Source organism: Neolamprologus brichardi, chromosome 12, assembly GCF_056152115.1.
Source record: "Neolamprologus brichardi isolate AB-2024 chromosome 12, ASM5615211v1, whole genome shotgun sequence".
NCBI lineage: Eukaryota > Metazoa > Chordata > Actinopteri > Cichliformes > Cichlidae > Neolamprologus > Neolamprologus brichardi.
This window is the reverse complement of record NC_142115.1, coordinates 20,403,959-20,426,244: the sequence shown is the minus strand read 5'-3', so window position 1 is coordinate 20,426,244 and position 22,286 is coordinate 20,403,959. Positions and strand designations below refer to the sequence as shown.

The window sequence follows — 22,286 nt, the reverse complement described above, 5'->3', positions numbered from 1 at the left end:
CTGTTTGTTTGGTTTTTTGTTGTTGTTGTTTTGTTTAATTGTTTATTTGAGTTTTTTTTGCAAACCAGTACATTTCAAATTTGAAAATCTATGGATAGCAACAATAACACTTCGGCCTCTAGGTGGCAGCATGCGGCTGTAAGTCTGCGATGACAGCTGCTCTAAAAAATAGTAGAAGAAGAGTCTTGTCACGTGACCTGTAAATCAACGTGCTCGCTGGGTGTCTGGAAACAGTACACATCTGTACTGTGGAATCGGAGTGATGATGCTGGGGTTTGAAGACCTGCTGAGAAGTCTGCAGGACTGTGTGATCACCGAGAATGAAGCAGCTGTGGACGTCAGCCGGACTCTGAGGCAGTTTCTTCAGAAACTGTCTGAGTCGTCCAGGTAGCAGCTGCACCTCAGGCACACATATCTATTTTCTAAAACACTGCATGCTGTTCTGAAAAGTTTGGATGAATAAGTGCGCTTCCGTGAACAGGAGCGGCGTGAAGAGATGCAAGGAGCGCTGCTTGGAGGAAGCTGTCCAGCTGCTGAGACAACTTTCTGAAGCACAGCTGTCTGGTTTAGAAAACGACCATCTCACACTTCTCGTCAGGCTGCTCATATCCACGCAGCTGCAGATGGTCGGCATCTCCACAGCTTGTCGCAAAGTGGACCAGGTTGGCTTTACTTTGTGTCAGATGTGGCTGTTCGCTGCTTAAAGAGAGAAAAGCACATTTACACCTTTATTTTATTCCTTAACAGATGTTGCAACATTTAGCAAAGGTGGACCACCAGCTGGTTTTTAGAGAGACCCGTGAGTGTTTCCACTCCGTAGTCCACAGTGACCAGGTACAGAGTCCTCACTTCGCTTTGGTTGGTCGCACATTTCCATAAAAGGACTGCAGCTAACTTTGACCTTGTCTTCATTTCAGATTTTGTGTTTTGAGGATTTGCAAAGAGGTCAGAACAAATTTAAACTTACATTTATTTTTAGTAAGTTGCCACCTTTAACTTGTGTTTAACTGTTGTTCCTGTGTGTATATATATACACACTGTCTGCAGCTTGTATGTTCCTGGAAGACAGCACTGTTGGCCGTGAGGTGTGGAGAGAGTCGTACATGTCCATGCTGAACAAAGTGTCTGAGTTGCTCCCTGTCGCACTGCAGCAAGAATCCCTGAGAGATGGACCGCTGTGCTACATTACAGTCAAGGTATGCGAGGAGCAGTGTGGATCATCATCAACTTACTGCATGACCTCTGTCACTGACCGGAGAACTGTAATCTCTGCAGGTGTGTTTGCAGATATTCCAGCTGTTGTCCAGTGAAGTTGCTCCTCTGGTGTGGGATGAGGAACAGAGAGCCCCAGTGCAAAAGATCCTGCAGACCCTTATGGCCATAATACTTGGACAGGTTTCTAAAGAATTAATTAATCACTCACTCACGGGATAAATGTCAGCTGTTACAGCTTAATGCTGACTGTGTCCTGTCGTGCAGTGCTGCAACAGAGACACTCGTCTTCTTGCCGGCACCGCCATGGCCATGCTGATCAACACAGCCTCAGAGAACGGAGCTGGAGGAGCTGCAGCCTGGAGTCTGCTACAGGTCTCTCACTTGGGTATGGAAGCAGTGACATGAATGTAGAAGCAAATCAAGCACTGGAATTTGAACAGATGTTTACCCAAGCGAACGATCTGCCAATACATGTAATATATGTTGCACTATGTCTAAAAATTGATCAGAAACTATGCACACAATGTGTTATCACAGATTCTACAGCACACGGTAAGTGTGTGGACACTCGTTGCTGAATAGCTCCCACTTCCTGTTATTTCTCAGAGCCCTGGCTGCTGGCTGTCGGTGTTCTCCGGGTGCAGTGCGACCCTGCAGAGAAGGACGGAGTGGCCAGACTGGCTGTTTGCAGAGGTCTCCTGACCTGCTGTCGACCTCACATTTTGCTCAGTTCACATGAGGACGCCCCAGAAGTAAATCTACCTGAAGTCCACCCCAGAGCATGCATTGTGGTTGTGCTTGCTTTCATTTCCAAACTTTTCTCTTTAGAATCGCCTGCTGCTGCACGGTTTGTTTCCTCTGGTGTTTACTTTGTGCGAGGAGAAGCTGGATTGTCACTACTTTGCCTTCGAAGGTGAGTTGCTGCCTAAGCTGTTTGTTCATACTTTGCAACACTTCTGTCGCCTACATAAACCTGAGGTGTTGTTGCAGTGTTAAACTTATGGCTGAAGAAGGTGAAAGAATGTCTGGCTGATCTGTGGAAGGTGACACGTGTTCGCCTTCTTCCTGACAACTGCACTCTGCTGCAGCAGCTCATTCACCTCATCTGGACCAATGCAGAAAGCCCGGTGAGAACAGAACAGAAAAAAGTGAAGTGGGACATTTTTTAATATTCAAACTCTTTGATAGACAAAACTGGCAATATGGAAAGAATTACAGAGGACAGGAGTAGGATAGGCAGAGGAAAGGGGAGCAGAAAAAAAAAATCCTATCATATCCTACTCCTCTCCTCTATAATTCTTTAGTAACCATGATTGTAGATTAGTCAACTTACTTGTATATTTTATGTCTGATAAACAACAGACTTAAAATAGACTGTAATTGGAATCAAATTTGTTTATATTCTGTCTTGGTTGATGTCATATTAGCTGCTCAATTAATAAAGTCATATTACAGCCAGGGTTGTCGTACTGTGCGTTTGCAGGTGGACGGGGTGTCAGAAACTGCTCGCAGTGCATTTTTTCTGCTGCTGGATCTCTATGAGATGGACTGTAAACAGTTCTGTGACACAAAGAGGGCTCTTTATCTTACTCTGCTCGAGCGAATAATGAAGCTACCTTGGGAAGCCAAAGCTAAGTATCATCGCCTGTGTGCCTTGCTGCCGTATCTGGGTACTGACAAGGTGAGAATTTACGGGCAGTTACAGTGTTAATTAATGTTGTGAGCTAGTCATTATTGGTCATGTCTTTGTTTACTTTTTCTGTCTTTCTTTTGCCCTTCCTGTCTTCAGCTGCTGGATCAGTGTCCTGAAGTATCCAGTCATCTCCTGAAGTGCTTGTCTACCAATCACCTGGCACCGTGTGGGTCAGAGCTTTATAAAAGTCTGATCCAGCAGCAGAGGCGAGAGCTGTGTGGTGGCTCTTCTTCACACGCGGAGCTGGATCTGGCGAGTCACTGGGCACGGCGTTGGCAATCTGTCCTTCATGAGGCGCTGACATCTGAAGTGCCTCTTCTACAGAACAACAGTGCAACGCAGTTATTACCCTGCACCTTCCAGGTGTTCCCCTCTGCTGTGGACCACATGCTGGCCTCCCTGGACCCATACACCCCAGGTCACCTCCACGCCTGGGCCTGCATCTTGAGCTCTTATCGAGCTGTAACTGGAGACTCCCTCTGGGCCCTTCAGGGTAGTTCCACCTTAGAGACCCTCCAGCTAGCTCTAGGATCTGCAGATGACAAAGTACGACTTGCTGCTCTCAATCTGCTCTGCTGCCGCCCGAAGACCAAAGACACACCAACTCCACAGGAGATGGCGATCATGCGGACGTTCATACCTCAGAATCTAAACTGCGACTCCTCGCCTTTTCGCCAACATTTTCAGGCTGGAGTGAAGAAGTTTCTGATTCGGATCAGAGATGGCTGTTTGGCATATGTCAGAGGACAGAAGGGCAAAAAGAAAGGAGAATCCTCTCACTCGGAAAGGACACAGGATCTCTTAGATCAGGGAATAGGTGAGAAAATCATTTACCACACTGTATATGTGGTCTTTTTTGAATGAGACCTTTCTAGTTCCTAATTTTTGTCCTTAGACTATACTAGAGTAGCTTTGCATGATTCACAATTCAAAATAATCCCCATTTAACCTACACCAGGGCAGTCAGGTGGTCCTCTGTATGAAACAAACTCTCCTCCCTTTAAGGCGATCGTTCCTTTAAGCCAGTTTCTTCTGATTGATAGGCAGTCTCAAACAGGTTTGAACAGTGCGTAGGTGAGTGACTTCTTCTTTTCATATGTCATATAGGATTTGTGGAATGGCTGAGTCAGCTTCCATACACCTATCTGGCACCAGGACACAGTTATCAGAGAAAGAAGACGGCATTGCTGTTGCTCTCAGCAGTGCTGGAGACCTGCACAGACACCTGGAGCCCAGACAGGAAGAAGGGACAACCTCCGGGTACGTTTGGAAAATGTGATGCTGATATTCTACACTTAACAGATTTATTGTTTTTGGCTTTTAATGATATCTGTGGAACATGTTTGCAGCAAATATCAGTTCTCTCATTAGCTGTGCCAGACAGAGAGGACAGTGGGATTTCTTCAGCAGGACGAAACAGCTAGTACTTCTCAGCTGTTTAGAAGATTCTACAAATGAGGTAGAGACGTTTCTTACCTTGAAATTTTAATTGGCTTAAATCAATCGAAGCTGAATATAAGGAATTCTCTCCCCCCCTTCCCCAGATTCGGGAGCTTGCTGCTGGGTTATTGTTGAGATTTTTTCCACCCAGTTTTCTAGATGATCTCACTGAAGTGCTGCATACGAGAACTAAACAGCTTCTATGCAGTCCCCGGGTGCAGGAGGCCCAAATGGGAGCACTGATGATGAAGATCCTCCTTCAGAAGTAAGAACTGATCTCTAAAGGCTGTCGTTCTTATTACATTTCTTATTTTTTTGGCATGTGGATTCAAAGCACAAGCTGTTGATTAATTAAGAGTTGCAGTCTATTAGACAGGGGTGTGTTTTGGTCCCCTGAAATATGTCACTGTTGCACAATACTGTAGCATTCCCAATGCTACAGTGGTTTTCTTGCTTTTGGAGAATTGAAATGATAAGATTCTTTAAATGGTGCTGTAGGTACATAAACTCCTGATTGTGTAGACGCAGTTGGCAGTCAAAGGAACAATTTGCATTGCCTGCTGATAATACAAAGGAACTTTAGAAAATGCTTCACAGGTAGTGAGATTTCTTTGGCAGGGGAAGTTACTGAACACCCAAACTTTGTGAAAAAACATAAATCAGGGTTAACTGAGATTAGTAATATAGTTGCTAAAATAAAAAGACATTTCCACTAGAAGCACATGTGATTTTTTTTTTTTTTTAAATTTACAGACGTACCAGAAGCTTTGTTCTCATCTCACGCTTAATAAGAACCAGCTCACTCAAAACAGAGCTGCCACTGCTCATTGAAGAACAGTACAGAAAGGATGGCGTGCAGTTTAGTCTTTTATATAAGAAACTTTTGTGGCTTGAAAATACTTCTTTGTATTCACATGTAAGATGAACTAAGGAGACACAGTATTATGAATCCAGACATGCAATGTTTTACATAAAAACAGAGCTTTGTTTTTAGCATTGATAATTGTAATGTGCATCAAACTGGAACAAACTGCTTAAAAACAGCTTCTCACTGATGACATTTATTCGTTGTATATTTTGGACTCTGATTGGACTATTTAGATTCACTGTGGTGTGACGATCGGATCCATTGTGCCGGGGTTTTTTTCTGGGGACACCAGGAAGAAAATTAATTACCATTTTTTTGTCACTGTAGATCAAAACACCAGTGTGAGGACTGCAGGCTGAACAGTAGGGAAAGTAACTCAAAGGCCTTCTGCATGGTTAAAGTCCTGGTGAAGGAGCTCGAGGAGCACTATCTAACAGCCAAGGCAGACATGATGCTTGCTGCCAGAGAAAAGCCTATACATGGTGAGACTGAGAGACATTTAGGATAAATTTACATAAACCTCAAAAACAGTTTCAGTCCTTTAAATCCTCTCACGAATTGGGTTGCAGGTGCTCTAAGTGCTCTTCAGAGGTGTTTGCTTGAGACACCCAACAGTGTATATGACACCCTTGACCCCAGTCTGAACATGGAGGTGCTGGGCCTGCTGGAGAACATCTCTCTGCTGCTGCTCGGTGTTCTTTACGGAGATCCAGAAGCATGTGCCAGCGAGAAGGGTAACAGAACAGTCTGCGGAAACACTTCTTACTTAGTTCAGATTTATTTCTACACCTCTCAAGAAATTACTCTGCCTCGTCCTAGATGCACCGCCTTCCTTTTGTGATATGGGAAATGCCATCAGCTCTCTGATAGCCCAAACATCTGCAGGTGGCCAGGCAGAGGGAGAGGAGTGTGTCCTGCTCTCTGAGGAGCACAGCCTTGTTCTCACCTGCTGCTGGGTCTCCCTCAAGGTATAGCTGTAGATGTAGATGCACAAACTGATTGCTGAACGTTGAAGATGTTTTTACCACTTTGATAAATGTGCATTATTTGTTTTCTTATCAGGAAATAGGAATATTTTTAGGCTCTTTGGTGGAGAAAATTCTCACACAATCCAAACAACCCAGCAAGTGCCTTCTAACAAAACAGGATCTAATAAAAGCTGCAGAAATATTCAAGAATATTCTTCTCAAATGCCGTCACTGGGTAAGTTTTATAGAGCCCACTGAGAGGCACTGAGTCTGGATGTTTTAAACTTTATAAAAACTATATTTTTTCCTCACCAGGGGGCAGTAGAGGGATGTTGTATAGGTTTCACAAAGTTCTGCGCTTCTCTGTTGAGCAGCAGTGATCCAGAGCTCAGGGATATCCCAGCCCAAATGCTGAAAAAAGTAAGTGATGGTGCATTCTCGGGTTGAAAGCTTTACACGGATTGTTGGCTTTTAGATTGAGTTTTTCCACTCGTTTCCGTTTACAGGGACTGCAGGTTGTTCAGTGTCTTCGTTCTACATCTGTGACCCGGCGGGCTGCGGGGTTGCCTATGCTCATCCTGTGCATTTTGTCTGCAGAGGAAGCGAGTAAAGCAAGACCACTGTTAGCCCACAGTATGCAAACCTTGCTGGAAACAGCCAGAACTCCTCTAAATGATGACTGGGACCAAACGTTGGACCTGCCACAGGTGCGTAGCTACAGAGGGAAGATGTTGGTTTTTGTAATTAAAAAAGACAAAACAAAAAACAGCAGAGATGGTGGAATAATTGTGCTTTCCTCTTACAGGTGTGTGCAGTGCACATCCTGCAGGCTCTGGTGCGGAGCACGGCTTTGGGAGCAGCTATCCTTCAGTTTGCGTCAGATGTAGCTATCTTGTCACTCACTCTGCTCAGCTCTCCTTGCTGGGCCATGAGGAACGCTGCTCTGCAACTTTACAGTGAGACACTCATTTAGAGTTTTAGTTTTACTATGTATTTGTAGTATTTCATCATGACTAGTTTGTTAAATTGCATGTTACTGTGTTTTCTCCATCTTTAAATATCTGTACAAATACTAGAAATACCTCAGTTTCCTTTTAAAGAAGAAACAGATTTTGATTATTGAGGAATACGGCTATTAAGTTCAGCCCTAAATAACCTCTGTTTCCAGGTTCTCTCTGCACACGAATGCTCGGCCAGCGGTCGACCTCTGAAGAGGCTGGCCCCACGCAGCATGCTATGTCTCCTGCTGCCTTCTTCTTCCACTATCCTGCACTCCAGCCCTTCCTCCTGGGCGAGCTGAGAGGGTCAGCACAAGACCTCGAGGGTCCACCCAATGAGGCCAAGCTACATCTCAAACCCTCGCTCTACCCTATTCTCACTCTGCTAGCCCAACTCCAGCCCGGTGTTCAAGACTCAGAAGAGTGTGTAATGTTTACATTTCTCTTAAACAGTTTGATTAGAAGTAAGATTGACCCATTACAGTGACTTTACAGTGTCACTGAAGACCAGTGATTTAAGGAAGGCATTTTAGGAAATTTTCACATTTGGTTTTTTGCTTAAAGTCAGATAAGAAAATCAATATTACTCTCATGTCTGCACAGTAAATATGTAGCTACAGCTGGCTACCATAACTACTGAGAGCAAGAATAAAACATTTAGAAATAAGCAATCTCATTTTGCTGGAAAAAATAAGTATATTCATCAAAATGTTCCTTGTATAGGTCAGCATTTTGTTTCATTTATACATTTCTGGTATATGTTAGTTGCACATTAATACATCTCTGTATTGAGTAATATTTAATTAAGTGAATCTCCTGGCTTTCCTCCTTTCTTCCAGAACTTTGTCAGACTTCCTGCCTCCTTTACTCCAGCTGTCTGCCAGTCCGATTTACAGTGTGAGAATGATGGCCTCAAAGGCTCTGGTTGCCATGACTCCTCCCTCTGAGTACATGAACATCCTCATCAACCTGACATCTCAACTTCCCAGTCCACAGCAGCAGTGCTCTCACAACCGGCTCCATGGACAGCTGCTGCAGATCAAAGCTATTCTAGAAAGAGCTCTCAGCGGCAACAGGTGAGACTTAAAAGAGCTCTTTATTCTTTCATGTCACACTTTCAGGCTTTCAAAGGGCTTTGTTCATTCATCAGAATGTCGGGTTTTGAAATCCTGCTGCGTTTCCATTAGCAGCGCCCCTTCAGATGACCTGTTTGAGGTGCTGAGCAGGATAATAGCATCGCTGTGGATGGTGACTGAAGCTCAACGCTGCCCCCTGGTGAGAGCAGTCTATCTCGATGTGGTCGATGCTCTTAGAAGATTCTTCTGTGAGACCTACCTTTCAGATCTCAGCAGCACACTCCTGCGTGACCTCCAAACACCTCAGCAGAGTCTTCAGGTGTGTGAACTACTAACCCGTTTATTGGGCCCATAAAAGGTCTTCCAAAGCCTGATTCATGTGGCTGGTGCAAGTGTAGCTCCTTCATTTTATATAAAATAAGCACAAATGTGACTGTTATTGATATAATTAAAAAAAAATTAAGTACTCTTCTCTTGAACTCAGTCACTCAGTATCTAGTTGATTCAGAAAATATATTTGCAGCTGCTTTTACCACAAGTCTTTCTTTGTTTTTGCTTAATTTGCTCTGTATTGAGCCTGTCTATACCTGTTTCCACAGGTTGGGGTGTCATCCTTCCATGAAAAAGCCATTCACTTTCTATGTGCAGATCAACAATGGGCATGCAAAATCTGGGAGAACTTCTCTTCAGCGAGCCCTGATCTTAGACTCACATTGATTGCATGGGTCCTGGATGGGCAGAGTTTGCGGCAGACTGGCTTGAAAAAAGTGATCCAGAGGGTGCTGCAGGTAAAACGTGATTTGTTCCCTACACTTGAGGCAACACAAAGAAAGCAAACTTTCCCAAAACCAGCCGAGCAGCTTTTTTTGTAACGACCTTCTTATAATACAATGAGAGGAAACATCGGAGCCAAAGATAATCTTAAATATAATGCCAGCCGAGGTTGACAGCTGGCAAAAGAAAGGGTGTGCCCGTACACTATTATAATTTGGAAAAAGGGCGACTCTAGTACAGTCGTGCTGAGGATATATTCCCTTTATATCACTTGTGTGTTACGTTATTGCTAAATCAACCAACTGCATTGTTTCCTGCCAGTGTAACTCACCCATTTTAAAAAAGATCCGATAAGATCCTGAATACCTGCAGACAGTGGGAAAGATGATTCTTTTGTGGTTTGGTGTTTATTTTACAGCAGTTTTTTTTTTTACCTGTTTATCTGATTTAGTAACAATGCACAAGCACTGCATTCAGTAAACTGAAAATAAAGAGAAATGATCTGTTAAAAGACAAAAAAGAACCTGAACGTCTTACAATCAAATCCACTTCCAGGCAAATTTAAGGGAGGCGTTGTTGAGCCGCAGTGTGGAGTACTGCAGGAGCTACCTCGCAGCCCTGGTGGCAGTGATGGTCAGAGGTGATACTGTTTCATCCCAGCGTGTTGTGCTCTTGGCCCCACTGGAAGAGCCAGTTCTGCTTGAGTGTCTGGATTTACTGCTTAGGGACGTGGAGGACCAGAGAGGCGGGCCAGAGTTTCTATCCCAGGCTTTCTCTGCTGCTAGCCTGCTGCTGTCCCATTGGCCACAATCCAGGTTTTTACACATTTTATTGCCCCACTTTATTTCTTTATTAAGTCCCATATTGGAGTACGTCTCACTGCAGCCCTAATTTTCTTCTTTTGCCAATCAGTCTAAAGATATCCATGATCCAGCGCTGGTGTGGTATTTTGGAATGCCTTTGGGCCCCAGATGTCCCTGAAGTGCTCAGGATAGCATGCGCTGAAGCTCTGTGTGTGGCTGGAGCGCCACTCATGAGCCACACAATGAAAGAATACAGCACTCTGGTTCCCATTATGATCAGGTAATGGAAGTCAAAGCATGTTGTCAGGTGATGCACTCTGATGAGCAAGACTTCAGAACACTGAATCTTCCCTCCTAGGTTGATCAACACAGGCCTTTACTTGCTGCAGGACCAAAGCCAGGAGGTGAGGATTAAAGCGGCTTGTTTCGCCTCCGTGCTCCACCATGCAAGAACAGGCCAAAGCCAGAGGAATGTCTACCTTATGCAGGTCAATCAAGCTCTGCCATTCCTCTTAGATGTGCTGCTAGCGGAGTGCTGGGATGCTCCTGGCACACTGGAGGTGCTGATGTGTCACCTGCCTCAGTCTGACCTCAGATCTGTGCTGAGACAGGCCTCGGTGGAGGGGTACGTTTCATCACTGAATCAATGCATTGGTACAAACATAACCATATAACCATATTAACTGCGTGTGGCCTATTGCTCCCACTCTCAGGTGTTCCAGTCTGTATGAGCAGGATGAGGCCAATGTGTTTGCAGAGCCCTCTGTGATGTCCGTGCATGTACTGCCTTACCTGCTACAGATGGCTGAAAAGTACTCTCAATCCTCTTCCCTGGCACGGAGCCTGAATTCATGGGCACAGGACAATGCTGCACAGGTGGTAGACGGCCTTGCAGTCTGCAAAGAATTCCAGCCAGGTGCCACATTAGCATGCCAAACTCCATATACATACTCTTGTATATTTGTGAATTTTCAATGTTATAATTCAATTATTTATTCTTTCTATAGCTGAATCATTGACCCCCTTATGGCTGGCTCTCCTTGTGGACCCCCGTTTCCACAGCACCCTGTGTGGCCTGTTGACCAGGGCTGCCTTCCTCCTCCGACTACTGAAAACATCTAATTATATACAACACCTTTGTGATCCTTTATCCGTGAACATGCATTTACAGGACGTTTGTAGTCTACTCACTCAGAACGGTGTCCACTTTCCTTCTGCTTTGACAGCTGCTGTGGCTGGAGAGCTGCCACTATGAGCAGAGCCTTTTTGGCTGATGTGGCTGTGGATAAAATTACCTGCAGACACTTGAAGAATGATGATGATGGCATACTCGTATAAGGGCCAAGGCGTGAATGAGTACTGCGGATCCTGATGCTGCAGTACAAGGTTATGTAAGAGCTGCTACCACTTCTGGGCATTATAATATTTGCTCTACAGAAAAGAGACCATCCAGGCTCTTCATGCCCACTGCACATATGCTTAAAAAAAAGAAAAGAAAAAGAAAACAGCTGCTCCTCCTAATCTCTAGAGGGATGTTAATGATACAATGCCTTTTAATAAAGTTTTATAACATTTTCTGAGAGTTGGTTCATTTCTTGCAGAGCTACAGTCACTAGAATAGCAGGTCTGTCTTTGATCACCATAAACAGTTTCCCAGCTACAAGTTTGCTGTGTCTGAGCATCGACAGCAGTGAGGCTCAGAGTGATGCAGTGATGTAATGCAACAGCATCTGGAGAAATCATCTGCCTGCTACCCACCAGGGGAATACAGTGCATGGTTTATTGTTCCATTAGAGGCCTTCTGCCTGGATAAGTGTTCCCTTTCCAACCACATGAGGGCTGATGATTATGGACTTGAATGTGTTTGAGAGCCAGCGGTTGCCCTGCAATAGACCGCACACTTGAGCAGTCTTACATCACTGCTTTTGTTTGAGATGGGCAGCTCTTGTTATTAGATAAACAGGGACATCAAAGCGGGTGTACATGCTGTGATTGGACATGATTAGTAGTGCAGCATTATCAGTTTATTTGTATCTGAACCTACCTCTATATGTGCTTGCATTGTGCATATATGAAGCGCTGCACTTGTGTGCATCTAGGTTATGCAACAGTAATGACTATAAGCTTGTATTAATGGCTCGTAGATTAAACTTACGCAATGTGTCTTCTATGAGCCATGGCAAAATCCACACCTGAGTACTGTGAGATTAGCATGAGCCTCAAAGGAAACCGTGTGTGGGCCGTGTTGATACGGGCTCATTTTAAATAATGGAAGCAGGAGAACACAAGTGTGGGGGCCATATTTGGACAAACATAATCATTCTATCTAGAATCCTTTAAGAGTTTAAATAGTGCCTACAGCTTGCAGCTGCAGACAAAAACAAAACCATGCTTCCCTTCCTTAGTTTTGAACACACTTTACTTTCCTACTTTTTAATGATCTTGTTATTTTAACTCTTGAAAGCTTTTTCACATACCTGAAAATAAAAGTGTACTTTTAATGAAAAGCTATTTTAATTGTGTTTTTTGACTGAACACTCCTTTATTCCCCTTAAACTTGAAAACAAAGTATGAGAAGTGAGTTTAAGGTCATGGTGGTTGGAGATTTCCTCCTGGAGGCAAAGTGTGCATGAAACTGGAAAATGACCATCTGCTTTAAGAAAAGCCTCTGTCGGCCTTTGTGACTGACAGTCTCTGGGTTCTCAGTAAGCCCGTGCCCTTGCTAATGAAATGATTAACTATGGCAACGTGAAACAAGACCATGTATGCGAAGCCCCTTTTATGTGATGTGTAAATAAATACAGACGTATGTGCACTGCACTGTTTGGACGTCATGTTTTTCCACTGTTGTACCACAGGTACCCAGCTGATCTTTGCGTTTGCAGTGAGAAAATACCCACAATTAGTTTTGTTTTTTTTTTATAATGAATTAAATCTTATATTAAATCTGAAATGAGAGTTTCTTGTATCTTGATTTAAAAAAAATAGCTTATGCAGTTTATATAATCAAGAACTTTTTTTAAGGGTGATACTTTGGAAAAATGTTAGTCATTAATATGATTAGTGCTGCTTACTATTATTTTCCAAACCTTTAAATCATCAAATATTAGGCACAGGCATCTGGATTGTCAATGTGAATGGTCAACCTTACACAGCCTAAAGCTTCAGATGACTCAGATTTTGGCTGGAACAGCTCAGTATTGTCAAATAATTAAACAAATAAAAATGACAAAAAGTTGACATCTTGATGAATCAGTCTTCTTCAGCTTAGCTTTTTGTAGTTTAATTTATGTGCATGAGCTGGAACATTTCAGGAGATTTAGCCTTTTAACGTGAACATTTAGCGCAGCAGGTCTCTGTGGAGGAGAACAAAGATGAATGCAGACAATGCCAACATGTGTTTTCACAGATTTCTTTCATTTAATCTCCAACAAGGCCTATTTATTATAATTTAGTCGATTCAGATAGGGCTCAGACACATTTCTGAAGGTAAGGAAGTCTTCCTCATCAGGTTGGAGAAACTATAATTGAATGGTCATGTTGACTTTTTGATTCCTAACCACGATGGAGAGAAATTCTTAGAAGAATTCTTTACAGCAGCTCATTTCTGGAGAAAGTCGTGCTGATAAAAAGTGAAAGTGTTTATGACATAGATAGTCTCAATGAGACAAAATGATTAGATCCAGAGAGGCCAGAGTGTACTGGAGCGTACGGCACACATGTTCACTGTTTGCTCTGGTGATTGCCTGAAAACTGAGTAAGCATATATTTGAAAAGTGGCTGAGTGAACATTGACTGAGTCACGGGTTGGCTGCCCTCTTTATTAGTCAGCCAACAATGGCACAGGCCTCCACTCTGCTTTGAGCATACAGCTCCCTGTGCACAGGAAGAGACAACTGGCAGCCCTGCTTTATTAGGTTCAGCAGAGTCCACTTCTGACAATATCCACCTAAAAAAGAAAAAACAAGGGGGGAGGGTAAAAAAAGAAGGCCTCCTGGGGTGGAGAGGAAGCATGTGAAACAGGAAGAGGGAGTTTGGATAAATGCACCAAGTAGTTAGAGCCACATAAGACCTTGCAGTTGGAGGGATTAAAATGGAAAAGTTTTTAATTTTTTTTTTCCATGGAAATGGAAAAGTAGAGCAGCTATTTATAGGAAACCAGAGAAAAGGCTGTAAGTGTGGAAATTAGTCTTGGTTAAGGAACAGGATCGAGGCTGGATAGTTGGGGGGGGGGGAGAAATAAGTTCTCCTCACAGCTTAAGCAAAACAATCTCTCATCAGCTGCATGTACTATTTTTCAGGGTATGCTCTTCATTGTGCATGTGTGTGTGTGTGTGTGTGTGTGCTTTGCATAGGAATCTGGTGAGGCTTTAGGACCTTGAGGTTTGCGCTGCAAAGGACACCTCCTCCTCCACCGCCACCTCCTCCACCGCAGAAGGCTGTTTACGAAGTAAGCTGAGAGCTCGTCTTGACAAAAACAAGGGCTGGGACTGCAGCGAGAGGGGCAGTGTGTCTGAATCCAGCACAGGCTCGTCCTCCATCGGAAACATTTTTGTATATATTGAAATATATATATATATACATTTTTGGTGTAGAGAGAAAATGTTGTCTGTGAAATCAGCCCGTCAGCTCTGCAAAGTGTTTTTCTCTTTGCACGTTGTTTTCCTGAGTGTGGCTCTGGTGGAGAGCAGGGCATCAAATGGAGACCAAAAAGGTAAACTTGTGCTTTATAGACTGATTTTTATGTATGTGTGTGTTGAATTCCTCTTTCTTTTTTTGTTTTTCTAAAAGCTGTGCTCCGAGTGAATGTTTATATTATTTTTCTATGCTTTCGTTTTCTTTGCACAAATAAGTTCATGTCTTGCGCTCACTTGTTGTTTTGCTGTCTCGCTCAGACTGCGTGAGATCCCATGGTGTGGACTACAGAGGAGAACAACAGAACTCCTCCTCAGGTCTGAGCTGCCTAATCTGGACCAATACTACAAGGGACTATGATGTTACAATCCATCCAGATTCACAAAAAGGTACAAAAATATATTAGATCTAATGCCCCCCTTAAAATGAAGTCAGATTTGACTTCACAGATGTTATTGGGCACAACAGTTTCCGTGCTGGATAACAAACAGCATGGAGCATCTTGGCTGAGGTGCTGACATGGCAAAATCAGAGGAAAGGCTGTGAAATACAATAAAAGATGTGAATTTTCAGCATCTGTGCCTGTTGATGGTGTTAAGTGGCCTATTTTATGCACCAGTTGCTCTTTTCCTTTGTTTGTGCTCATACCAGGCCGTTCATTGTACTGTGATGAAATAGTGTTAATGATTAATGAATCCACACAGTGGGGACAGACACGTAGAGATTGGCCTTTATTTCTACAAGGCATCGGTATCAGACACATGCTATTTTTTTTATCATTCCTCCCGTAGGTGTTGGAGATCACAATTACTGCCGAAACCCAGACGCCTCTGAGAGGCCTTGGTGCTACATTGCTGGCCCAGATGGAGCAATTCAGAGAGAATCCTGTGCACTTGAGACATGCAAAGGTTGGTAAACCCTATACACAGCAGTAATTATTAATACTTTACGAGTTGTATGCATAGTACAACTGCCATTTGCACAACAAATTTGACATTTGTAGAAACATGGCCAAAAATAAGCTGCACTGTCTGGCCTTGCAGTAGAAATGGGGGGGGTTTTTTTGTTGTTTTTTTGCTAATAATGATGTTTTCTAGCTTCTCAGCTTGAGGTGAAACTTATTAGTCAATGCAAAAAGTGTGCAGCCAAGTTGGAAACTCTTATCACTTAAAAAACAAAGTGTCCATCTAGCACATGTTCAAAACTTGTTCCAGTCTCATTGCAGATGGATCAGTGATGACTTGCTTTTAAGAGTGTAGTGGGTTAGTTGGTCGCTGTTAAGCTACCCTGATGAATCTCGCGTGACCTTTGTCTCCGTCTCTTCTGGGGAGCCAACAAAAGTCATACAACAACAAAGCACCAGTGCACGAGTCTCAAACTTCTGTTTGGGGAAAGCCGTTGACCACGCCCAGCACCGAGCTTATTGGCACAGAGGAGAAGTTTTTCCCACGGAGACAGCAGCTAATTGGCTGTATCAGTTTATGACTTCCTGCCTTTTAACTGGGGCAAAGTTGATAAACAAGTTCTGTGGAGGAAACGGGGACAAAAGATTTAAAGAGCAGACGTTGTCATCTGTTGGAGTGGCAGTTGGCTGTGCTGGGCTTGTTTGTGTCTGGTACATTGAAAAAAAAAACAAAAAACCCAAAAGGCACGTGCTCGTCAGTCCCCTATTGATTTACATCCCAACAGTTTGTTGAGAAAAATCTCAGAGCTTTCTTCATGCCACAACATTACCGCTGTTTTTGTGTCAGCGGTAATGCTGTTGGACCAGCAGTAATTGGACACCACATGGTCCAGACGATGCACTTCTGGTCAAATTGAAGTACCGCCACACACTAAAGAATAAAACTATATATTAGGCTTTAAAAGCATAAATACATATTCTTGGGTTAGGGTTGTCAAAGTGAAGTACTTCATGTAAAAGTAGAGATAAAAGGTAGGAAATGGAAAAACTCCCTTTTAGCAGCAAGAAGCCTCCAGGTTCAGAGACGACTCCCTCTGATCATCTGGTCAGTCTCCAGAGTACAGACCCAGAGTGTTTTACTACACAGACATGCTGCTGTAGTTTGTGCAGGATGTTTATTGGAATTGCCTTTTCAAACATACAATGACTTCACATTCTGGATGGCAGCATATGTTTCTCCAAAACGACTGTTACTACTTTTACATTACACATCACTGTGCAATGTTTAGCATTAATAGTGCCTTCACAGAGATTAGCAAGCATCTTCAGTATACTAAAAAGTTTTTTTATGGCCAAAAAAACCAACTTATTACTTCTGTTATATGGAAAAACATGACTTGGAGAAAGACCACTAAAAAGTTGTTTTGCTGTATGTTTAGAACAAACCTCTTCCGTACCAGCAAAGACTGAATCCCTCAGCACAAAAGCAACCACTCCCTCCACAGAGAGCGCTCAGCCAGCCAAAGCTTCGCAGGGAGATGTTCCAGCTCTGCAGCCAGTGATGGGGATCAGCCAGCGAGTGCATACAGGACCAAAAAAGAAGAAGGACCTTGGCGCTATTGGTATGCTGTGCTTTTATGTACTTTAAAAACATGTATGATGCTGGCATTGTGCACAAACCTGCAGCTTGAATACGTTTTAATTATAAATTATACAGTTTCGTTTTTAAAGGAGCTGAAAGTCTTTCTTATATATCTGTATCTTCTGTTTTAACCATTTTCCACTTCTCCTTTTGTTTTTCAGGATATGTCCTTGCTATCATCATGATGGGGATTATAATCGTCCTTGGAGTGGGCATCACATTGGGCTACTTCTATAAGAGGTGAGCATCTTACTCACAGCAAGCCAGCTGGTTCAGTATCAGAGGGATTTGTGTGCATGAGGATGTTCAGGATTGTCTGTTCATGGATGGTGAGCTACTTAGATGTGAGATAAAGCCAAAATGTGATCCTTCAGAGTTGCATCCTCCAGTTTAAACCGGCTTGTAGTGTTTTTGATAGCTTTGAAAGGTGGAGGAGGAATACCGGAATGATTCATTCACACGACATCACGTGTCATTGGCGTTCTCTTAAGTTTAGGCAATTGACTATTAAACAGATTCCCTACCGATGGTCTCTGTTGTTCTTCTCAGAAGCAAGGCAGCAGTTTTATGAGCTTTCTCACAAAAACCACAACAGAACATGAGGGCAAACGTGGCATGAAATGAAATGCCTGCAGTTTATTTTAAGCACTTATTTTGTGTTCTCGAAAGAACAGATGATGCGGAGGAGGGGCTGCATGGGACAGGGAAGCGTACAGTTATGTAACGTGCAAAACGTTAGCCCCGATGTTACGAAAGAGGGGACTCGGGTTCCCTTTGGCAAACACAAAATGCCCTCCCGGATCTGTGTTGGGCTGTCCTATCTGATTAGCGCTGCCTCATCCTCGTTTTCTATTATTAGGAAGTGATTACTAATAAGGAGGAGAAGCATATTATGTCAAAGGGTTTATAAGTGGCCTCAGCATACACTGGCAGCATCACCACCAGTAATGGGTTTGATGAGTGGGAGACATGCTTACATTCTTTGCAAATCTCTGTCCTTGACTGACTCTGCATTATCTTATGCCACCTAAAAGAAGAGCTGAGGAAAGATTTCAACCCCAGACTGCTCCAGGCAAAGATTGCACACTATATCCCAGTGGAAACAGCCTGCTGTGGGAATAGATAGCTTATTGACAAGGAAACCGATCCCCTCGAGGCTTCCCTCCTACCCCAAACACCATCCATTTGGATTACCTCCAGGAGTGCACTGATTCATTTTGTTGCATTAAGTACAAGTAGTCTTTTTTTTACATCTCGTGTATTGCTAACCCTCTGGTCCTGAAAAAGAAATGGAAATTTGTGAAAAGCCTAAAGACTTTGTGGTGATATAAAGTGTTTCAAGGCAGAGCAAAGACAGCACAGGAGCAGGCAGATAGTGGTATATTGGCCTGTTTTGGCTTCAGATCAGCAGAAGGTCACCTCGTGCTGCTTCCCGTCGCTGCATTGCCTTGGAGTAGATAAACTCCCTGCCAGCTTGTGAGTTCTGGGTTCCTCTGGCCATCTGTCCCACTGCTGACAATGCAGCGCTTCGTGTAACAGGCTGTGTTATCTACGTACAGTATGCTCTCTGAAGACCCTTATCGTGAATATGCTGCTTGGGTGACGCCCAGAAATACAGTGTGTAGGATCAGCGACAAGGCTTCTGAGTGCATGCGAATGATAGATATTTTCATGATGCTTAAAACAAAACAAGACTTGACTGTGATTCGTTGTTTGCATGATAGCTAAGAGTTAAAAGGGAGAATGATCAAATTCTATTGTTAATTAACAAAAATCCATTTAGAAAAAATAGTTATTGCAGATTTATCTTTTGAGGGTTAACTATATATAAAGAGATATCATAACCGATCTATGTTTTGCGTTTGCCTTTAGGGGTCAGAACCTGAAGAAGCAGCACGAGCAGCGGGTCTATGAGCGTGAGATGCAGAGGATCACCCTGCCCCTGTCGGCTTTCTCCAATCCCACCTGTGAGCTTGTAGATGAAAACACCATTGTTATCACAGCAGAGCATGAGACCACTCCCGTGCAGGACGACGCGGATGGCGGAGACCCTCTCATGGCCCAGCAAGCCGGTACCCCTGGAGCATGAGCGGGCATCTAGTTCCTGATGATTTTTCTTTTCTTTTATGGACCAAAGCACTCCCATCTCCCTGTTTCTCCTTTCCACCTCCCTGAGTAATGTCTATTTTAAAGGAGCAGGGGGCAGTGTTGTCTCCGGAGACTTGAACTGAGTGAAGCTTTGTCCTTTCTGTATTTGTTCTTAACACGTGAGGCACAAACAAGATAAGTTCACACACAGTGGACACAGCCTTAACAACTAGAAACCCATTACAGTGGATCTGTTGTTAATGAGCACGTCTGGAGGTCTTTAATGTTCATATCTGATACTTTTAGCAAAGAGAATAAGGGCTATTCTCTTAAATAACAATAAGAATATCAAGTCAGTGTTTATAATAATACGTAATGACACCAGTGTGTAAAGAGGTGTTGTTTGAAACGGGGAAAATGTTCATAACCTTTTGCTTTTCAAGGGAGGTTTGATTATGTGATGGTTATCTGGTTTATTTTGATTTGTAGTGACCTGCTGGCTGTGCTGGCGGGGAGGCACAGACAAGAAACCTGTGCGCACAAAGACCGCTTTTTCTTGCGTGCACACTTGTGATACAGATGTGGTCCAAAAATAATCATCTTCCTCTTGAGACAGGATGAGGGAGTGTGAGGTAAAACAGGCCCACTAAAGACAAGGGAAGGCCTATAACTCAAAAAACTGCCTTAGCATGATACTTCTGAATGTACTTCCTTTATAATGTTCCTGGAGATTTGTTTTTCGTGTTCAGCCGACGGGTAAATTTGATTTGAAAACATCGATGGTGGTCCCGGGAAGACGTGAAAAAGAAGACTTGCTATTTTTTTTTCACAGGTTAAGGAGTGACAGGAAATTTTCCAGAGTCTTCTCAGGATGAACGAGAGACAGTAGTTAGACGAAATAGCACTGCCGCAACACAGACCAGACGCTTTTAGAAAAAATAAAATAAACATAAAAATCTGTCTTTGCAGTGCAGGGCAGTGTAGCTGAAGAGGTCTAGATTAGATTGACACATTTGAGGTGCGCACTGCGATGCTTTAGAGTTGACACAGGAATGGAGTAGATAGTAGAAACAGTCCAAAGTTTAGGTGTTCACATAAAAACACTCGAGAACATGATTGCATGTGTATGGTTGCCTGTTGTATGTTTCCCCTTCTGAGGCTTTTTTTGTGTCTTAAAAAAACAGGACTAAAATGACATGCTTGAGAATAATTAAAAACGTTAGACATCATCAAGATTTTGCAATGGTAGTTTTCACTGCGTTACTGCGTTGTTTGTTGTGATCCAATCACTCCAGAGCATCTTGTTTTGTGATTATTGCTGGATCCGTATCACTGGTAATGTTTAGTTACTGCTGCTCCGTTATTTTAAGTGTCTGTGCGCTGGCTGCGATCATTGTTTATAGTAGCAGTGTGTTTAAAATACTTTTGTTCAGCGTTTGGATTTAGAACTTGTATTTTTATGAATGCAGATTTTCACTGCTGAGACTGAAATAAATAAAAAAAAGCTAAAAGTACAACTTATAAGGTGTGTTGGACTCACTATATTCTTTCTTACATTTATTGCAATAAAGAAAACAATACAATAGAGCTGATTTGTTCACAGGAAGGAAGTTTTTTTGCACTGGCTCCCCCTGCTGGCAGTTCTTAAACACAACACTGAGGCTTAGGTTTAGCTGACTGTTTATAGGACAAAATCAGTTAAACATCAGAAAACTTAAACCTTTGTGGATCCATTCCACCTGCTCTGGTACAAATGAAAAGGGACAACACGTGCACTGAAAGGGAACAATCGTGCAGGTGGTAACGGAATCTAAATCCTTTATTAATCCCAGGGTGGGGCATGGAAAACAGAAAAAAAAACATAAATCCTGTATGTAAAAATAATGTACGTCATTCAATGTAAATATAAAAGAAACTAAGTTGAAAAAATAAAATATAGTAAATGAGAAATAAACATGTAAACAAAGACTGCAATGAAAATATATCTGTAAAAAAAAAAAAAAAAAAAAAAATTATATGGACACAAAAACCTTAAGTCAAACTAAAAACTCTAAAAGCTAATCCGTAAATGTGGAGCATGAAAGCTGAAAGATGGCTCTCCATGAGTATTAATTTCTCCTGTCTGAGGACCTGGGGGTTCTGGAAGGCTGAAAGTGTAAAAGTAAATCTGAAAGATGAGGCGTTAAACTCTTGAGAGTCTTAAAAACCAGTAAAAGGCTCTTAAACTCTAAAACTAACTGGGAGCCAGTGCAGACACATTAAAATTGGTGTAATATGGGCTGTTATTCTGGTTCTTATCATCAGATGTGCAGTCGCAGCTACGTTGGTGACAAAGAGTTTTTGGAAGACCAGAAAGAAGAGCATTGCAGTAAAACAGTCCTGCAGGAGATAAAAGCAGGAATCAGTGTCTCTGCATTGGCTTGAAAGATACATTTTTGGGAGTCTTGCAATAAAATGCAATTTTGCAATGTTTTTGATGTGAGCTTACCTGCTTACACACATTTAGTGTCTGAAGAGATTCTGAAGTTGTTACGAAGTTATCTTCCAGCAGTCTCGAGATTTTGGAGAAGATAGCAGACGACAGGCTTTTACCCAAGTATGGCAGGGCAGCAGAAGGACCAGCAAATCCTCCTTTACGTGAGGAGCACAACAGGAGTCTTACGAAATGACCTCCAGCTGGCTGATGATATGCATGTATGACCAAACTGTCAGAAACAGACTCCATGAGGACCTGGTGTTCTTTAGTGGGACCTGTACTCACAGCTCAGCACCATGCACGTGGATTGACAACTGCCAGAGATCACCACGCAACAGCCATGAGTAGGAGTACCAGTGGCAGATCTTAAAACTAAAGACCTAAATTGACAATAATGAGCTTATTAAACTACATTTCTGAGACAAAAAATAGATAAAATAAAATACTGATGGCCACCAGTATCCCTCAGCCCTAAGTAGATTCATGTATGCTAAATGAAAATCTGTCATCTTGAGTCACTGCATTCACAAGATTTTTAGATAACTTAAACTCTGACCTTGCCTTTGAGGTCACAGCTGCACCTATGTATGAATTTGAAAATCATACATCGCCTCATTCTTGAGTTGTTGCATTCACAAACTTAGGCGCCCCGTGTTGTCGCTCTTCAGAGCGTTTGATGCCATGCACCTGATTAATGACAATTAAA

At 42.8% G+C, this 22,286-nt stretch overlaps 2 protein-coding genes across 6 annotated transcripts; both read left to right on the top strand.

Moving 5' to 3' along the window:
- Window positions 1–188: 188 nt before the first annotated feature.
- On the top strand, window positions 189–11,379 carry si:ch211-225b11.4 (tRNA (32-2'-O)-methyltransferase regulator THADA). Of its 5 annotated transcripts, none has more exons than XM_006784268.2 (31): window positions 189–387; window positions 482–662; window positions 748–834; window positions 918–945; window positions 1,048–1,196; window positions 1,276–1,395; window positions 1,480–1,600; window positions 1,822–1,967; window positions 2,044–2,128; window positions 2,206–2,342; window positions 2,699–2,896; window positions 3,005–3,725; window positions 4,016–4,168; window positions 4,258–4,367; window positions 4,453–4,613; window positions 5,544–5,698; window positions 5,786–5,950; window positions 6,036–6,184; window positions 6,279–6,419; window positions 6,500–6,604; window positions 6,691–6,891; window positions 6,990–7,140; window positions 7,353–7,605; window positions 8,022–8,258; window positions 8,373–8,577; window positions 8,858–9,046; window positions 9,588–9,847; window positions 9,945–10,115; window positions 10,194–10,460; window positions 10,549–10,751; window positions 10,843–11,379. In XM_006784268.2, the coding sequence occupies exons 1-31, from the start codon at window positions 263–265 to the stop codon at window positions 11,088–11,090; spliced, it is 5,622 nt and encodes a 1,873-aa protein (XP_006784331.2). In that variant the 5' UTR covers window positions 189–262; the 3' UTR covers window positions 11,091–11,379. The 5 variants fall into 5 exon arrangements, with proteins under 5 accessions (XP_006784331.2, XP_087705253.1, XP_035760788.2 ...); XM_087849127.1 differs by having other exon boundaries at window positions 8,370–8,577; XM_035904895.2 differs by having other exon boundaries at window positions 2,206–2,363.
- A 2,859-nt stretch (window positions 11,380–14,238) lies between these two features.
- On the top strand, window positions 14,239–20,628 carry pik3ip1 (phosphoinositide-3-kinase interacting protein 1). The gene is made up of 6 exons (XM_006784266.3): window positions 14,239–14,549; window positions 14,731–14,859; window positions 15,262–15,378; window positions 16,814–16,996; window positions 17,178–17,256; window positions 18,889–20,628. The coding sequence occupies exons 1-6, from the start codon at window positions 14,438–14,440 to the stop codon at window positions 19,103–19,105; spliced, it is 837 nt and encodes a 278-aa protein (XP_006784329.2). The 5' UTR covers window positions 14,239–14,437; the 3' UTR covers window positions 19,106–20,628.
- Window positions 20,629–22,286: the final 1,658 nt, after the last annotated feature.

Excerpts from the sequence above, each read along its gene's own strand:
- si:ch211-225b11.4 (XM_035904894.2), top strand. The coding sequence starts at position 263 with ATGATGCTGGGGTTTGAAGACCTGCTGAGAAGTCTGCAGGACTGTGTG. Across the intron at positions 2,897-3,004 it reads CGTATCTGGGTACTGACAAG|CTGCTGGATCAGTGTCCTGA; the intron begins GTGAGAATTTAC and ends TCCTGTCTTCAG. Across the intron at positions 7,141-7,352 it reads CGCTGCTCTGCAACTTTACA|GTTCTCTCTGCACACGAATG; the intron begins GTGAGACACTCA and ends CTCTGTTTCCAG.
- pik3ip1 (XM_006784266.3), top strand. The coding sequence starts at position 14,438 with ATGTTGTCTGTGAAATCAGCCCGTCAGCTCTGCAAAGTGTTTTTCTCT. Across the intron at positions 14,860-15,261 it reads CCATCCAGATTCACAAAAAG|GTGTTGGAGATCACAATTAC; the intron begins GTACAAAAATAT and ends TTCCTCCCGTAG. Across the intron at positions 15,379-16,813 it reads TGCACTTGAGACATGCAAAG|AACAAACCTCTTCCGTACCA; the intron begins GTTGGTAAACCC and ends CTGTATGTTTAG.